General features: G+C 47.7%; 1 protein-coding gene across 8 annotated transcripts in view; it reads right to left on the reverse strand.

Moving 5' to 3' along the window:
* MYO9A (myosin IXA) overlaps positions 1 to 16650 on the reverse strand; it is a 188189-nt gene continuing 171539 nt past the window's right edge. For all 8 annotated transcript variants that reach the window (XM_054214434.1, XM_054214436.1, XM_054214438.1 and 5 more), the window contains 16 exons: positions 15555 to 15667; positions 14977 to 15134; positions 14162 to 14385; positions 13593 to 13709; positions 12714 to 12902; positions 11681 to 11728; positions 10879 to 10990; positions 10020 to 10081; positions 7541 to 7733; positions 6856 to 6984; positions 6393 to 6498; positions 5804 to 5935; positions 4593 to 4716; positions 1367 to 1569; positions 1018 to 1160; positions 1 to 590 (listed from right to left, as the gene is read on the reverse strand). In XM_054214434.1, the coding sequence (XP_054070409.1) occupies positions 106 to 590; positions 1018 to 1160; positions 1367 to 1569; positions 4593 to 4716; positions 5804 to 5935; positions 6393 to 6498; positions 6856 to 6984; positions 7541 to 7733; positions 10020 to 10081; positions 10879 to 10990; positions 11681 to 11728; positions 12714 to 12902; positions 13593 to 13709; positions 14162 to 14385; positions 14977 to 15134; positions 15555 to 15667 (2538 nt within the window). In that variant the 3' untranslated portion in view covers positions 1 to 105. The remainder of the gene's footprint in view (positions 591 to 1017; positions 1161 to 1366; positions 1570 to 4592; positions 4717 to 5803; positions 5936 to 6392; positions 6499 to 6855; positions 6985 to 7540; positions 7734 to 10019; positions 10082 to 10878; positions 10991 to 11680; positions 11729 to 12713; positions 12903 to 13592; positions 13710 to 14161; positions 14386 to 14976; positions 15135 to 15554; positions 15668 to 16650) is intronic.

Here is a 16650-nt window from a genome sequence, read left to right on the forward strand (position 1 = left end):
TTAAAACCGTCCCCCACCGGCCCTTTTATAATTAAGAATTCATCCTCCTGGCGTTAACAAGGGCAGGATGCTCTGGCGCGTGACGCGTCCCCAGGGTGGAGCATCTCAGACCATGAACTCGTTGCTCCCCAGGAGGACGAGGGGTTGGGCGGCAGCGCAGTCGGTCTCGGGGTTTCTCTTGCGTCCCCCCGCCGTCCCCCCATCTGGGGGCTCTTTGGTTTTCGGGGGGGATGTTTTCACGCTCTTCAGTTTCTGTTTGCCTTTCTCCGGGTTGAACGTCCCGCGGGTGGTGAACTGAGGCCGGTCCTCGGGATACCGGAGAGGTCCCACGAAGCCCTCGGGGCTCGCCCGCGTTTCGGGGGGTTCACTGGACCCCCCCGCTCGGTAGAAAGGCGATTTGGAGTACATCTGGAAGCGCTTTCGGGGTAGGTGGGGCAAGCAGGAGGTGGAGGATTGGGAGGAGGAGGAGGAGGAGGAGATGGAGGCGTCGGCTGGGTCCACTGGGTCCGGCCGGGTCCTGGGGTGCCTTCGCAGCCGGCTCGGCCCCTCTGCCTTGGCGGGGCGCAGGGAGGTAAGTGCTACGCTTCTCTCTGTGGGGGGAAGGACCACCGGAGGATTAACACCCCAAAACCACCCAGCATCTCAGCGCTGCTCCCTGGGGACGCACTCCAGCAAGCCAGGACAACGTTCTTGGCATCTCACTGTAGGTAGCATCATCCATGACGATGCGGCAGCACTGGAGGAGTGCTCACCTCCCCACCAAACCCTGGGTGCTACCACCCACCTCCCCAGGTCCATGTATTTTAATCTTTAACTCCCATTTAAATTGCTGGCTTTAATTTTCCTGCGGGCAGGAAAAACCAAATAAACCTCCCCCGAAAGCTATCGAAAAACCTGAGCAACCTGGTGTAGTGGAAAATGTCCCTGCTCATTGCAGAGGGGTTGGACTAGATGATGTTTAAAGGTCCCTTCCAACCCAAACCATTCTATAATGAACCCAAGAACGCCTGGATTTACCCGAACGATCGGAGATGGCTCCTTCGGAGTCAAAGTTCAAATTTTCAGAGCTGTCGGCGGTGCCGATGGAGGCTTCTGATTCGAGGGTTTCATCGTCGGAGGCGCGGGGCTCCAGTGTCAGCATCTCGAACGTCAGCTCCTCCCTGCCAAAACCAACCCAGTCCCATTGACACAACGGGACCAAAAAGGTGGGGAGGAAAAGAAAAGGATGCATGTACGCCAAGCGATCATGGAGGGAAGGAGTCCTCCAGGTCACCCTGTGAGTAGGACGTCAACCACATGATGTCAAGCAACATCCATAGGTAACCTATAGCCAGGGGACGTGACTTGAACCCTCAGCCAGACTCACTTTTCCTTCTGAAGGCTCTCAATCTGCTCAGTCAGCACCTTCTCCTCCTGCTGCATGGCCACTTGCTGCTGCTCTGTCACCTCCATTTCCATGGCTTCCTCGCTGCTCATGGTCTCCTCAGGGACATCCGTCACCGAGGGTAAGCGCATGGCAACAGGAGATGTTGGGCTGGGGTAGGCACTGCGTCGCACACGTCCCTTGCCCTGAAGAGAGACAATGGTGTCACCACCACCAGCCAAGGTGATTTTGCAAACATCTCAGGTGCCAACCACACTGGTCTCCCAAGGAGTAAAGACAACGGTCCTGGCCGTGGGTCCTTAGTGCGCCACCAGCGGTCGCACCCAGGACCCTCCAAAATCTCACCCCAAGCTGGGAGAGGTACTACAAAGACTCAACACATTGGAGGGAGTGAGGGTGGAGGGAGCGAGGATGGCAGTGATGGACCAGCTACCAGCTGATGGATCAAGTGCAACATGGACTTCAAAGCAAACCCAGCTAGCAGCAGGATGGGTTTCCGCAAAGCCCACAGCCTGTGCGATGGGAAGCATGACCTGCCAGGTGCCCATGTTGGCTTTGGGTGGGAGCATCACCAGGGCTTTGATTTCAGGGCACCTGGCTCCTGCTTTATCACTAGATCATGTCTCGCATCCTTCCCTCGTCCACCCTTGGTATTTCCAGAGCATCGCAAGGGTCTCCACCGACTCCTTCAGCAAACAGTAATTCACACCTAAGCTCATTGCCCATGCTCTGATCTCATGTACACAAGATCCATAAACCAAGACCATCTCCAGTGGTCCATTATGAGACAATAAATGTTAGTTTTTGGAGCCATGGTTAAACAGGGAGATTTACTGCAGCGGTTCCTGCTGAAAAGCTCTGAAGAACCATCTATTTTTTTTTTTTAATATTAAAACTAGCAATGGAAAAGGAGTCAAACCGGGGTAGTACGCATGGAAGAATATTATACATGCAGCTGCTTTAACCCTTCAAGGACCAGCGCTATGGATCTGCTCCACAGAGTAGAAGAAAAAGATGGGTTTTTGGGGATGAGGGAGACCACAGCCATTAAAAAGCTTTTATCTTAACCGTTATCATAACCAGACACATGTCATCTTCTAAATTCAAGATCCTGAACCAACCAGGACTTAGGATGTGTCGACCAGCCTGAGTCATGCCCATCACTTGCTGCCCTCCTCCTGACAACCACCACCCAGGATGAACCTGTATCTCCTCGTGGTTGAAGAGCTCATTGCAACACAGCTTTTCTCCCCATAGGACTATTTGAACCCTGCAGGTGGGGCATCCCCAGCTCTTCCTGATAACCCATGTGCCCAGAGCAGGTTTGCAGGGTAAAGGAGCCTCCCTTTTTCTCTTTAAAAGCGAGATTTGCTCCATTTTACCCCTTCTAACGTCACATCTGAGACACCTTTCTTTGGCAGCAAAGCCGTTCCCATGCCCCAGCGCTCTTCTGACGACACCTCACGTGGGCTCCTGAGCTGAAGCGCAGCTACCTGAATCCTATTAGCCAAAACCCCTGAGATCCCAAAGATCCCACCGTCTCATGGACTTAAGCCCCTGCAAATGGTGTGCTTGTGAAACAGCATCAGGGGAGCAGAGCTCAAATTTTGCTCTTCTCTGTCTCCTGACCCTCATGGATGCTGAAGGACAGGGAGAAGGATCATGGGCCGAATTTGGTAGGAAGGGAAACAGCCCCACGAGCATCCCCAAAAACCTGCAGGCGCTCTTCTTGCCCGTCGCGGTCTCACTAGGAAGTCAAACTCAAGCTGGGATGGAGCTGGGAAATACAAGGGTTGCTGGACCCCTCCCAATTCAAACATGACCTTGTGTTCAAGGTGGTGGTGGTGCTCCTCCTCCAAGAAGGTGGAGGAGGCCTTTAGATGCCTCGTGGTCTCTGAGGCATCTGAGCTGGGGGTCTTATTCACCATCTCAAGACACAGCAGCACTGCAAAAGCAACTTGATGCTGAAATGCATCTTGAGCGAGCAGAAATTGGGGTGGGAAGGGAAGGGATGAGTCAAGCAAAGCAAAGCAGAGGGAAACACAGGATGGAAAAAGAAAATAAAATAGAAAAAAAATAAGTAGGACGGGGAAAAGGGCTGCAAAGTGGTTGTTTGAGGAGCTGTGTGCAGGGGTGGCCGAGTGCAGGCCGTCCCGAACTCCTGCCGCCTGGGGGACCTGCGGGAGAAACAGTGGCCCTGAGGAGCGGCACCCGCTCGGGAACAAGACGGGCAACGTCATGGACAATGGCCGGTGGGACGGGGCTGGAATGAGCGGCGGTGACACACAACATAAGGACGCGGCGGCTGGCGCAGGGCGCGCTGCAGTTAATACATACCGGGATTGAACTGCGGGTTATGCTCATAAATCTAACTGCAATTAGTACGGGTTTCTGGATTAGAGAGGAGATGAAAAGGAAAGCAGAAGGTTAGAGTGCACATGCCGTTGCCCCTCCAAAAAACCCGTTTTTGTTCATTTTTATGGGTTTTTTTTTTGGTGTTTTTTTTTTTTTTTTTCAAACTGGTATGAGCAGGGCAGCTCTGCAGCACCAGCCCCACAACCTTGGGCAGCCCCTGCTTGGATTTCATCTCCAAAAAAGCAGGAGCAACATATCCCTGAGGACTACAGCGGGCAGGTCCAAGCAGAGGGGCCGCTCGGCTCCTTAGCCTAAGCCTGGGACGACCGTGCTGTGCCAAGTCCGTCCCTTTCCTGCAGCCCAACAAGCCAAGCGCAGCGTGCATCTGCAGCCCGCCGGCCCCCCAGGAAGCATGGAAGCTCAATGAGATGGGTTTGAGGCTCCCAAAAAGGCAGTGCAGGAGCAGGGGGGACTTTTGGGAAGCTCATTTTGTGTTTAGATAATGTGACTGAGCACAAAAAAAGGATGGTCCAGGTCTCCCATGGGGCGAAGTCGAGCCGGTCAATGAAAGGCTTGACTCAACCCAGGACCAAACAGCTCAAATGAAGGTGGAAACATTGATCAGGAGCATCTGAGTTGGAGCGATCACGTTTCCACAGACTGTTTCCACCTCCTTGTGCTTTGGTATGACTCCCTGCAAAGATGAGGAGCCACCACGGGCCTGAGGGTCCCTGTCCTGGGGGAGATGGTGTAGGTGGTTGTGAGGGGTTTGTGAGGCTGGGATAAGCAGGAGAAGACAAGGTAGGGTTGCTTCAGGGGCAAGGAGAGGACACAGATGGCTTTGGCATCTCACCATCGATCTGCGGATCAAGGAGAGGCGGCTTTTGGCTTTGTTCTCTGCAAACTCCAGGCTGTTGATGTCCTTGAGACGAGCCTTGTATTTGTTCATCTGCTCGATGACGATTAATTCTACGCAACTAATGGGGGAAAAATCCAAAAGAAGATAAAATGGGAGGAGGAAATTATTTGATTTGAGCTGTTTCTGTCTTGCCTGAAGATCTGTCCTGATGGAAAGGCATGGAGGGAGAAAGATCCAGCTGGAAACCGAAGAGTAGTGGAAATGCCGCTAAAAATAGTGATAACAGGCTATGGATGGATCGAGGAACTCGAACTAGAGAAATTAAAAACCTCCAAGGATCCCACTGGAGAAATTTTCCTCCCTTGGAAGACAGATGAAGGAAATACAAACCTGGGGAAGGCAGGTTGCTTCGAACTCGCTTGCACGCAATAGTGCTGCAGCGAGCTTGTTCAGCTGAGCTGACTGTTGAATGCTGTCAGGAGTGTGTTTGGGGAAAAAAAATAATCCTTTCTGCATAATAAAATTAGAGCATGTGCTATAGCTAAAGTTTAAGGGAGAAGCTACAAAGAAATCCTCTTGAAGGATAAGTGCTCCTACCAGCTGTGTCTCCAAGCACGCTCTGGTCTTCAACAATTTTAATATTTAATAAAATCACCTCTTTCAGAAGCCCAGCCCTTCACTGGATGGTTTCCATTATTATAATTGTCTCCATTATCTGTTTTTAAGTCTATTTAAAACAAGCCAGACTGAATTAAGGCAAATGCTTCCCTTTTTCTCTGTAAAACCTTTGCAAATATGTCAAATACTTTAAAGAAATCTAAGTATGCAATATTAATATTGCTGCAGACCAAACAAGCTCACCTCTTCAAATAAAAAAGACAAAATTAAGAATAAAGATCTGCTTGCCATAAATGGCATTAACTATAAAACCACACCAGCACAAACTCCATCTTTTCCTGTTGAGATGTGTCGGGCAGGAATGCAAGTTGGTCTGCTCTTGCGGATCCTCTATTGCTTAAAAACCCCCTCTAGGGGATTGAGAGAATATGAAATATCTTCATGAAGATGCATTTAATATGTGTTTATAATCTCCATGTTAAAACTCTCTAGTCTTCATCCATTTGACCGTACTAAAGAGTTATCAAGATGCGAGTGGTGACATGGCAATGGTTATGGAGCTGGATCATCCAGCACCACGTTCTTACGTGGTTGTTTTACTGATGTCCTGAACGCTCTGCAGTGGGTCCGTGGTATCGGGGCAGCGGAGGATACAGGGAGCAAAGACGATGGCCAAGGCATTAGCTGACATGCGATTGGTCTCTTCTTGGAGGGCAATCCTAAAAAAAATAAGGGATTAAGAGAGAAGTCAGAGGTGAAGGCACCTCCACTGCACTTCTTCTACATGGCCATGGATGAACAGAGGAGATGACATTTCTACAGTGCATTCTTGGTCTGCTAGCAAGCACGCTGCTCTGCCCTCTGCTTTCTCGATGGAGAAAGCCAAACCTGAAGACATCTCAGGCGCTCCCAAGGCAGGGAAACAACTGGTTTTCCACCCAAAAAACCTGTACCTGCAGCAGTGAGAGGTACCATGAGCAACCAGAGCGCTGTGGAGGTTGCTCATCAATACAAGCATCGTTTGGAGAAATAGCTCTGGGGCCACCTCCTGGGAGACATGATGGACGTGAAAGCTCTTCTCTTTCCCTTGCCCACCTGCTTTTGGTCTCACCTATTTTGGTATGAAGGATGCCTGACCACCTTCCCATTGCCCGAAGCTGCCCTGACCCAACATACCTCACCAGGTGGAAGATGAGACGCTCCAAGGTGCTGAGATGGGTGCGGGAGAGCTGGTCTATGACTGAATACACTCCCCGCACTGTCTCCTTCCTCTCCTGGAGGCCTGCGGAGAAAAGACCAGCATTTAGAGGTGGCTTCTACTTCTTCCTCCTATTTAAAATGATACCTTCTTAACGCTTGCTTACTTTTACTACTCAAAGGCGATTCTTCTGGCTAATAGTTTGGGCTGAAATCTGCTGAACCATGGTGCAAATGCATGCCACCAAAGGCAATATCGAACTGCCCATGGCTTTGCATAAGAAAAACCCTTATAGCCAAAAAATCAGACTTTGAAACCAGGTAAATATAATTTGGCAAAACCAGCTGGTTTGGGCAGAAAGAGTTAATAAAAAGTTTGGCACTAAAAGCAGCCACCGTTTTCCTCTGCCAAGGGAATGGGATAGTGAAGGAGGCTCCTTACCCATCGCCCGCAGAAACTCCTCGTAGAGCTCGAAGGTCATGAGAGGGTTGGGCAGATCTCGGAGCCACTGTTTGAACACGCTGGCAATGACGTGGATGTTGTAGTCGTCTAAATTCACATTCTCAATGTCTGGGTTTGGCAGCAGATTGAGGAAAAAGAAAAAAAACAGGAGGGAATGATCAACATGAAGCTGTTAGTGAAGCCAGGGGGCTGGACTAGATGACCTTTAAAGGTCACTTCCAATCCAAACCATTCTATGATAAGCTACTCCTCTATGACAGAAAACGTTCACATGCCACCCCAAAATCACACTGTGTCTAATGGCAAGAAATCCAGCCCTTGATTTCAGCTCCACGTGTTAAAATTAGAGAAATGCATTTCCAGAGCAAGTCATCTTAGGTGGGACCAGGATTTCTTTTCTTACTGACATCTATTGCTATTTTTAAGTAAGGCAGCATTTTCCCTCAACTAGAAGGACTTTTTTCACGTATTGCACCCAAAAAAGCATGAATTGGTGACCCGAGTTTTGGTTGGAGATGTGAAAGCATCACTTGCACAGCCCGCAGTTGGGGAAGGCAGGACTGCTCCCTTGTTTTGCCCTGATGAAGCATCCCAACTTCCTTACATCCAACCTTGAGGCTGCAAGATTTTTCTCCCCAGGTGGAGTTTTTTTCCCACCCTTTACCTGTATCGAGCCCTTGCCGCAGCTCCTTGATCTTGTTGGTGGACCCTGATTTTCTGTAAATGCCCTCTGTGTACAGCCCATGCATTTCAATGTAGTTGATGAGCTTCTCCACCAGCACCGGCACTGCTCGCTCCTCGCTGGTCAACCGGGAAAGCTCCACACCAAACTGCCGAGAAGAGAGCTCGGGGTCATACTGAAGAGGAAAAGGAAACACAAGAGTTGTAAAATCCTTTTAGGAAGCAATACTGATGCGGCGCTTGGATCCGACTGCTATTCAGACTTCCTCGGCTGATCCAGGTGACGTGCAAGGCAGTCTAACGAAGGAGAAGAGGACAGCCAGCAAAGTACACCATGCAATGCTAAATCAGTCTCCAGACATGCACCTGAAGTCATAAAGGTTGGATTTTCTTTCTTTAACCACCCCACTGTGGTTATATTCTCAGGCTGGCAGAGCCAATGCAGCTGGGCATGGTCCTCCTCCACCTCCTGCCCCTCTGGCACCATCTCCAGGGGTGATTTCACTCCCCAAAGAGGATGCATGATGCAGAACAGATGAATCTGAGTCTTGGGTATTTAGATCAACTCACAGCATTGGCAATTACAAAACGTCTGTGAACAAACATGATGCCAAAATAAGAGCATGAAAAAACCCATCTACATCTGTCAGGAAAGACCCATTTTCCAGTTGCAAACACTCACTGGAGATATGATATCTAGCAAATTCAAATGTGAACAAAGTCCTCCTGCATAGAAGGTTTCGTGTGGGAAAAGTCAAAAGACCCAATAAAATTTTGACACAAATGCTCAGCCCCAGCAAAAGGATGTGAGATGGCACACGCTGCAATCCAGTCATTAGCAAGACAGTCGTGACCATGATCAAGGTCACAGCACCCCTTATAACCACTCCTGCATCTTTGTTTTTCCCATTCAAGGTCATCCTTTCATCAATCTTGGCAATCTTATGAGATGATGTGGGGAAGATGCCCATGCTCTTTCATGCTCTAGGGCAAAAAAAAAAAACCACCCCAGAATCGCCTGGTCTCAGCTACCACCTGGAATTCATCACCTGCTGCTCAACCAGCCTGCTTGGCTGCTCAAACCACCAGCAAATGCGATGCCACAAAACCCATGCGCTACTTTACTCAAGTCAAGTAGCTCTGAGACGAGGACCAAGCATGGGTGAAAACAACTCTACAGCCATCGGAAGAGATGAGCTTGCTGCTTGCTCAAGTTCACCATAGATCTGGAGAAACAGATCCAGCCTGGGACAAGGCTAACAGTTACAAAATCAACTGTTGCCAGAAAATAAAGACCTCTTTCTCCAAGCATAATAGATGGTTTGTGGCTCCCTGTTGCTGAAAACAAACCTAAAAATGTTAACACACCAAGCGCAGACAAGCCAGAGCCTTCCTAGGGAAGGACCTCCAACTGTCCAAGTGGAACGCTACCGTGGAGACATGGTGAACTTGCTTCCTTGGGTACAGCACAAGAACTTCCTTGTGCAGAGAAACCCCAAGAAACGAGAAGGCTCCAAGGATCTCTGAGCTTCTCTGAAAAAAAATAATAATCAGACATCTCATTGAACTTTCCAAATTTTAGAGCAGAAACTCATATGAGGCATTCCCAGCTCTTGCAGAAATATTGCCAGAAAGAGAATGAGTGCAGCAAAAATGCCATATATATTCAAAATAAAAATATATTCAAATATATATAATCTTTAATGTATATATTCAGATTATTTCTTGGGGAAAATGTAATCATGCAGCTTTACAGAGGCTGTATATTATGGAGGCTGTATATTATGGAGGCCATTCTTCCTCGAGAAGCCTCCCAGGGAGCTGATAAAGCTTTGTGCACATTATTATCCTGGCTGTATTAACATTCTTCGGGGCACAAAATAATCTATTTAAAAGAAAAACCATCAAATCTTGATGATTCATTGTTAGCGGGGACGACCTGCTGCATTCACTCACTGTCCTCCACACCCTTAAACCCAGCAAACGATATTTAACTCCCCTCTATGGAGGACGGTGAGGACTTGAGCATCCCTCCACCCACCCTTCCCTGCTCAGCTGTAGTGCTGCTACTGGCTGGGGACCACGTCATGAGCCCGAGCAGGGACCAGCGGGGTTAAGAATAACCCGTATTTTCCAGAATAACCCCACATTTCTAAGTCCTTAAGAGTTTTAAAACGAGGCAGCTTTCTATTATTCAGTGCGGTCACAAGGCAGGGAACGTCACTGCAACATTTGCTGCATGTCTGGGCAGGTACATAGCGATGCATTGCTGCGTTACTCCCAAAATACACACAAACCCCAAAGCACTGGTTGGAGAGACCTCCAGGGACCTCTGCTCCAAGCTCCTGCTCGAAGGAGGGTTATTGCCAGCATTATATCAAGTTCTGTCCCTGCAAACATTTCTTTGTATACAAGCCATCTGAAAGGTATTTAATGAAAGAAAAGGAATGAGAGACTTTTACCTTTTTGGAGCACTTGGTCGTGGTTTTAAGACAGCACTTCTTGTGACAAGCATATTTACATACTGCAATGAAGAAAAATTGTATTTAATAATCCAGAAAGTCATGATACTGGAAAAATACTAATTAATATGAAGTAAGTAGCTCCTCTCAGGACTAGCAGGTCAAAAGCACGTTGAATTTGCAGTTTCCAGGGGCCAAGTCTATCTTTAAAGGTCCCATATTTAAGTTCTGAAACATCAAAAAAAACCCCTCACAGATGAAGTGGGAAAATAATCCATGAGTCACTGAGCTATCAGACATGGATACCCTTAAAGAGGTTGGAAATACCACCTAATTTGTATCCTTCCTGCACTGGACTTCAGCCTGAAATACCCCAGGGTTGATACTTTCAACCTAATCAGAGAAATGTTGGAAAACCTAAAGTGATGGATCAACCTTTCCCATCGGTCCTCCTCCATTTTCCTGATCTCCCCAAAAATTCATGTGCCTGGAGGTGAAACGGGCTAAGCCAAATGAATTGGCCATGGTCATGAGACCCACAGGATCCTACGGGCTGAAGCCCTATGGCACATTTGCCATACCCAACTCTACTGTCCTTCTTAAGATGATACTTAAATATGGTTTGACCATATGACTTTATGGGATAAGACGTGTACCACAAAGCTCTCGCACACAAGGACTGCTGGGATGGACTTTCTAGTTGACTTTAGAAACCCTTAACATCTGTCCCAAAAGCTCTTCCAATGTGAAAAAACCCAAATTATTTGAGAGTGGGGTTGCAGGAAAACACCTTTCAAAATCCCCGAACTCATCACTGTGATACAAGCACATGAAAAAAGATGAAAGAGAGCATGCTTACATTTACAAACAGAAGCCCTGTCCATTATCCAGATCAAGGAGGAACAATATTCACAGTAGGTGGGGATGCTGTACTGGGTTGCCTTAAAAATGTGACCGTTGTGCTCTTCCACCTGCGACGATAAAGGTTGGGTGGTGAGAAAAAGGAGATGGGAGCTTGGTCTGCTGCAAAATGGGGGAGATGAACACAGTCAGCTCTCCAACTTTTAGCTGCTATTTGCTATTTTTCTTTCCTTTGGAGCCCAATAACCCCATAGGCAACCCAAACAGACATCCAGCCCGTATGGAAACCAAACCACCATGCAGGTTAGAAACTGTGCTTGACTGAGGTTGGCTGGTCAACTTCTCCATGTTAAGAAGGTCTCCTATGCATCCAAAGCCCCTTTTTGCTCTGCACCTGCACGCTCTCTAGTACTATCGTATCCTTTAGGACAAAAGGAGATGTAATCTCCTACACCTCTGATATCAGACATGTAAAACACAGCCTATAAGTTTATGCAGAGGCCCAAAGCAACGCTTTCTGTTTCGCTCTCAGTTCTTCTGTAATAACTCTTGACATTACATTTACTGTCTTGACTGATGCGGGACACATTTTCAGAGAACAAGCTGCATCAATCCTCGATTAAGGAAACCAAATCCACCTCGTGCATCTTTCTAGCACAACCTTTCATGGCTGACATTCATTACTGTGTGATGTTCAGATCTCAGCATAGGACATGTCATGGGCAGGTCTCTTAATGCTTGTCATTCTGGCCACAAAGATATTAATCTTTTAATGTGCAGGCACAGATTGCTCAACTTACCACATCTGCTTCCTTTTTTCTTCTCTTTTTTCGTTCCGTTTTTGGCACCTGGTATTAGAAAGAGATTTAAGCGTATGTATGGGCAATTTCTCCAGGTAAAGTGTACAGAGGGCTTATATCTGATGTTGCCCACTACTCTCCAGCTCCATCCTCTAATGCACCTGCAGCCCCAGAAGAATCACTGCAGAAAACTCTCCTACAGATCACCCCCTATTCAGAAATCTCCTGGACAACTGAGCATAGCTCATCTCAGAGTTCAGATTAGCTGCTGCTCTAGCTCCAAGTCCAGCATCAGTGACCTAAAGCTCTCCCATCTCATGCAAGACACTCCAAGAGAATGTGGCACAGCACTGCAGCCAGAGTTGATGCTCAGCCTGCTCTGAAGAAAACCTGCCTGGAGAGGAGCTTGGGGAGGCCTCAGATCAAAAGACCCCAAAGATGGGATATTTATACAACAAACACCGTCTCCCAAGCCCAGCCTGAGACCCCATGGTTGTCCTTGCAGATAATATGAAGCAGAAAGCGAGGAGATCATGTTTGTGAAAGGCACACTGCAAGCCCTGACTGCTCTAAAAACTGTGGATTCCAAGGACAGCCACTGTTCATGTCCCCTTCTCCTGCAACCCAACTGATGGTGAAGTACGTGGTCACTTGGGAAGAGGTGAAGAGACTAGGAAACCTTGTGTCTCTTTCACTTTCCCTCAAAGATTGAGCAACCCACCAAAAACAACTAAAAAAGAAGCACCAGAACCTGCCTTTCCAATCATCCACAGATGGTTGCGGCTTTGCTTTGGAGACATCATCTACATGTTGGCATTTGCCATGGCCCAGCTCAGTCCAGAAGTGAACTGGGATTTGCTGAGCCCAGTGAAACCCAACCAATGAACCGTGCTTTGCATGCTGGCTTATGCTGTCCACCTCAGCTTAAAGCAGAGAAGACGACAATAGAGGTTTCCATGTTTCTACAGAGACCACAGCCCCACGGAAAGACAGTTCCCACATCTTCACAGGACTTAAGAAAAGTGCCAACTACCTTCACTGCGGTGTAGTCCAGTGGTTTGTACTCTATCATATATTCATCCAGGAAGACTTTGAAGGTATTGACCCAGACTTTGACTGGAGACTCACTCCAGTCCCTCTGCTCAAGCCTCATGGTCTTCTCCAGAATCTGCTCAAATAAGGCGTAGAGGTCCTTATAGCGGATGCTTTTCCCATCATCCATCTTTTATAGAAACAGAAGCAAAAAGAAAAGCGATTTTTATACATCCCAGACTGCCTATTCTGCTCCAGCCAATTATTTCAGCCTGACTGGCTTCCAACCACTCAGGGAAAGTCCAAGTATGATTAAAAGAAGGAAAAAAGGATCATCTAATAGAAAGTTGTTTTGTGACTTCTGGCAGGGTGGCTTCCATGTGTGCAGAGCAGGAGGACATTAAGTGCCAGCTCAAGTCTTAGAGGGAACTTTTCATACAATCTGGGCAATAAAATAGCTTTTTTTGATCTCTGTGATGATACGTCATAGTGATCTTTGCTCAGATTCAGAAGTAGCAGAAGAGCAGAGCTCCACGTTGCTCAGGTGTCTCCACCACTCGCAAATTTAACATGAAGGTTTCCAGGCACTTTGGGTGGCAAATAGGAGTTTATTGACTCAGTATCATCTCCCATTTGACTGGGAGCAAGCTGTAACAAGGAGATCAGAAATCTCTGCTCAACGTACATCGAGAACTGGCTAATGAGGAAGAGTTAGTTCGAATTTACAGCTCATGGGACTGAATACAAAGGAAAAACATCCACCCCTTAGGATGAGCAGACCGGGAGTGGAAGGCTCGGCAATGTCTCCACCACCAGGAGGACCCAGAGCATCTCGTTTCTGCTGAAGGTGGAAGTTCTCACCCATCATCCAGTCACTTACCGCCAACGCCGAGGAGTAAAAGCTGAAGATGTTTTGTCGGAATTCCTTCAGTGCTTTCTTGAACACAACATCTACCAGTGTGTCCTTTTTGCTGTCTTCATTATCCAGTTCATTCATCTGGGAAACCAAAGGGGTTTATGCGCCCTTGCCCCTTTTGCTGTGGCATAGTATGTGTAAGATGAAGCAGCACTAACGAGCAGCTGCTCCACCACAGGCAGACGATATTAATAGAGATTACAAGGCGGTTTCTCCTGCATGCAAACTAGAAACACGAGCATTTGCCCACAGTCTTCAACTCCTGCCCTCCTAGGTCACCCATTTCTGATGCCACCAGGGGCACCTCACTTCAGTGGAAGCACTGAAGCCGTTGTGCTCGTGCAGAATGACCACATGGTGCACACACAGAGTGCCCATGTTTTCTCCCAAGCCTGCCCTGGTGCATGCTGACCACCCTTTGATTTATTATTAGTATTGCTACTGCTGCCCCCAGAATAATTTTGGCTTTATTGTCTCTGTCTGCTCTTTGAGGTCTCTGATGATTTAGCTGGAGCAGTGAGGACAGGATTTACCTTTTTCAGGAGAAACTCATCCATGCTCTTCAAGTCGCTAGCACTGGTTATGATCTGCAGCGAGTCGTTCTGCCACTGCACGGGCTCCAGAGCCACATTGCTGATCTTGACGCTGCGCTTGCGTTTCACTTTGGGAGAGGGCTCCTTGTTCTCCTTAAACTCCCGCCGGTAGATACCAGACAGCTCGGGACTCCGTGGAGGGGTCAGGTGGTGAGGACCCAACTCTACAGGTGATAATTAAAAAGGGGGAATGAGACTGAAGAGCAGATGAAAAATAATTCTGCCACTGAACCAGGGAGATGGGCACCAGAATAAACCTGAGGAGGAGAAAAGCACCGTGTGGTACTTGCAGGAAAATTAAACATCATTTCTCCTTTGGTTATTTCCTCCGTCAAGAGGGGAAACATCTGTCCATATCCAGACAGCTGCTGGGAGGATTAGCAATACAGAATTCCTTGAGACCCATTTTGGATCCCGCCGCCTAACCTACTTGCCACTGTTTTGGGTTCACACCATCCATGAATTCAAGAGACGTGAACCAGCATGGACGTTCAATTTGGGCATCTTTCCAACCCATTTTCCCGCAGCAACCTCAGCTCAACCACACCATCATACACGATACTCCCATTTACAGACACCCTAACCCTACAGATAAGCCAACCATCCTTGGTTGTCTGTCTTTACCGAAGCCCCTTCATATTGGGATACGCTTGGTTGTGGCGTAAAGCCATACACTGGCTTTTACCTCTGCCATGAAAGTGAACGCAACTTCTCTACTCCTTACAACACGGGCACCGTGCCACCCCACCACTTACCTTCACCAAGCTGCAAGCCAGAAATCACCTCCCTGCCGGGGGCTTCTTGCTCCACATACAGCTCTAGCAGCTCGGACTGGGTAGCAAGCTTCTCCCGTGGGGTCTTCTTCTCCCCTTGCTTTCCCTTCCCCCAGAACCTCATCTTGGCTCGCTGAGGCCTGGAAATAAGTCATCAAAAAAGGAACCAGCTTAACTAGGGAAATGTCCTTCTACCCAAAACTATCCCATATCTCCCAGACCTTCATGGTGTTTGAGGAGGAGTTAAATCCACACAACTTCTACCAGAGAAACCAGGCTACATGTCCTCAGGAAAAGCAAGAAGCTCAGGTTTCATGCATGCAATTGGGTGGTTTGGGAGGGGACGCCTGGTCCATGTCATCAAAACTTCATTGTGATAGAAGCAGGATGCCTCTTCTAATTGGGCATGTCCACGGTTACATAGGAAAGGTGGGATGAGTAACTCGTGTGCTGGCTTTGGCTGGTGGAGTTCCAAAGGAGCCAGGGTGGTTCAGTAAGGTGATGGAGAGCAAGAAGGACACCAGAGGGACTCATCTTCCATTTCCCACCACATTGCCTACCTCCCATCCGGAGCCAGGCTCTTCTGCGCAGCCGCCAGCTTCCCGATCTCCCCCTGAGACATGGTTTTGTGCAGTTTTGTTTGGCCTTCCTCAGAGGCGAGTCGCTGCACCGTCTGTAATAATTCCAAGCAAGAAGCATTTAAAAATAAGACAGCTCTTGGGATGCCAGCTGATTATTTTTCTCCCTAGCAAAAATTAGATATTTCCTCTGTTACATCTTTATTTCTATCTGCCTACAGGTGAAAACCTACAGTCCGGTTGAGCTAGCTACAACTAGAAAAATATTTCAACGATTCATAAAAAAGAAAGGGATTTCCCTTGCTCCAACTCCACATCGAGGTCCAACATTCTTTCTCCTTGAGCAACTAATGATGCAAATTGGTGTGCACCAAGTGATGGGTCCTCATCGCTCAGCCCACACAACTGCTCTACCCTCTTGGTCTGGGCAGCCCAGCTCTCCAACCCAGAACCACGTTAGCGACGATAGTTAGCCACAAAGTGATTTGTGGTGTTCCTTGCACCAAAGGAACCTTCAACCACATGGATCTGCCGCAGCAGAGCTTCTTCCTCCAACTCTTGTTGAGGACTTTACAGAGAAGAAGACAAAAGTGTTTGTGCCAAGGACACGTCAAAATGAAACCTTTAGAAATAAGAGATTTTGCAGCTTTAATACAGAGAATCTCTGCTTTCACCACCATTTAAAATGCCCCGGGATCATTTTTAAGGATGAAATTAATTTGCAATAATTCAACCTAACGGGTTTCCATGAAATAGCTCAGAAATTGCCTTGTCGTATTTTTAAAAAATAGCAATTTTTATTCTTTTTTTCCAATTGCAGCTGTGATTTCAGAGTCTGACTCCTGGAGGAGACACTTTCGGCATGAGGAAAGCAGGGAATGGGGTTGTATCTGAGCTTTCGGAAGGTGATGGTCAAATATCTCCTGTAGTTTTCCCATCACGTAAATGTCTCAACTGAACGCACTGTGTTCTTAAGCATTTCCTTTTCTTGTATTAGGTATATTCCAAATAAAATTATATAAAATATGGGCTGTAGGGGAGCCACATTTACCATATTTACTCTCTTTGAATGTCTTAT

Source organism: Rissa tridactyla, chromosome 9 (genome assembly GCF_028500815.1).
Source record: "Rissa tridactyla isolate bRisTri1 chromosome 9, bRisTri1.patW.cur.20221130, whole genome shotgun sequence".
Lineage (NCBI taxonomy): Eukaryota > Metazoa > Chordata > Aves > Charadriiformes > Laridae > Rissa > Rissa tridactyla.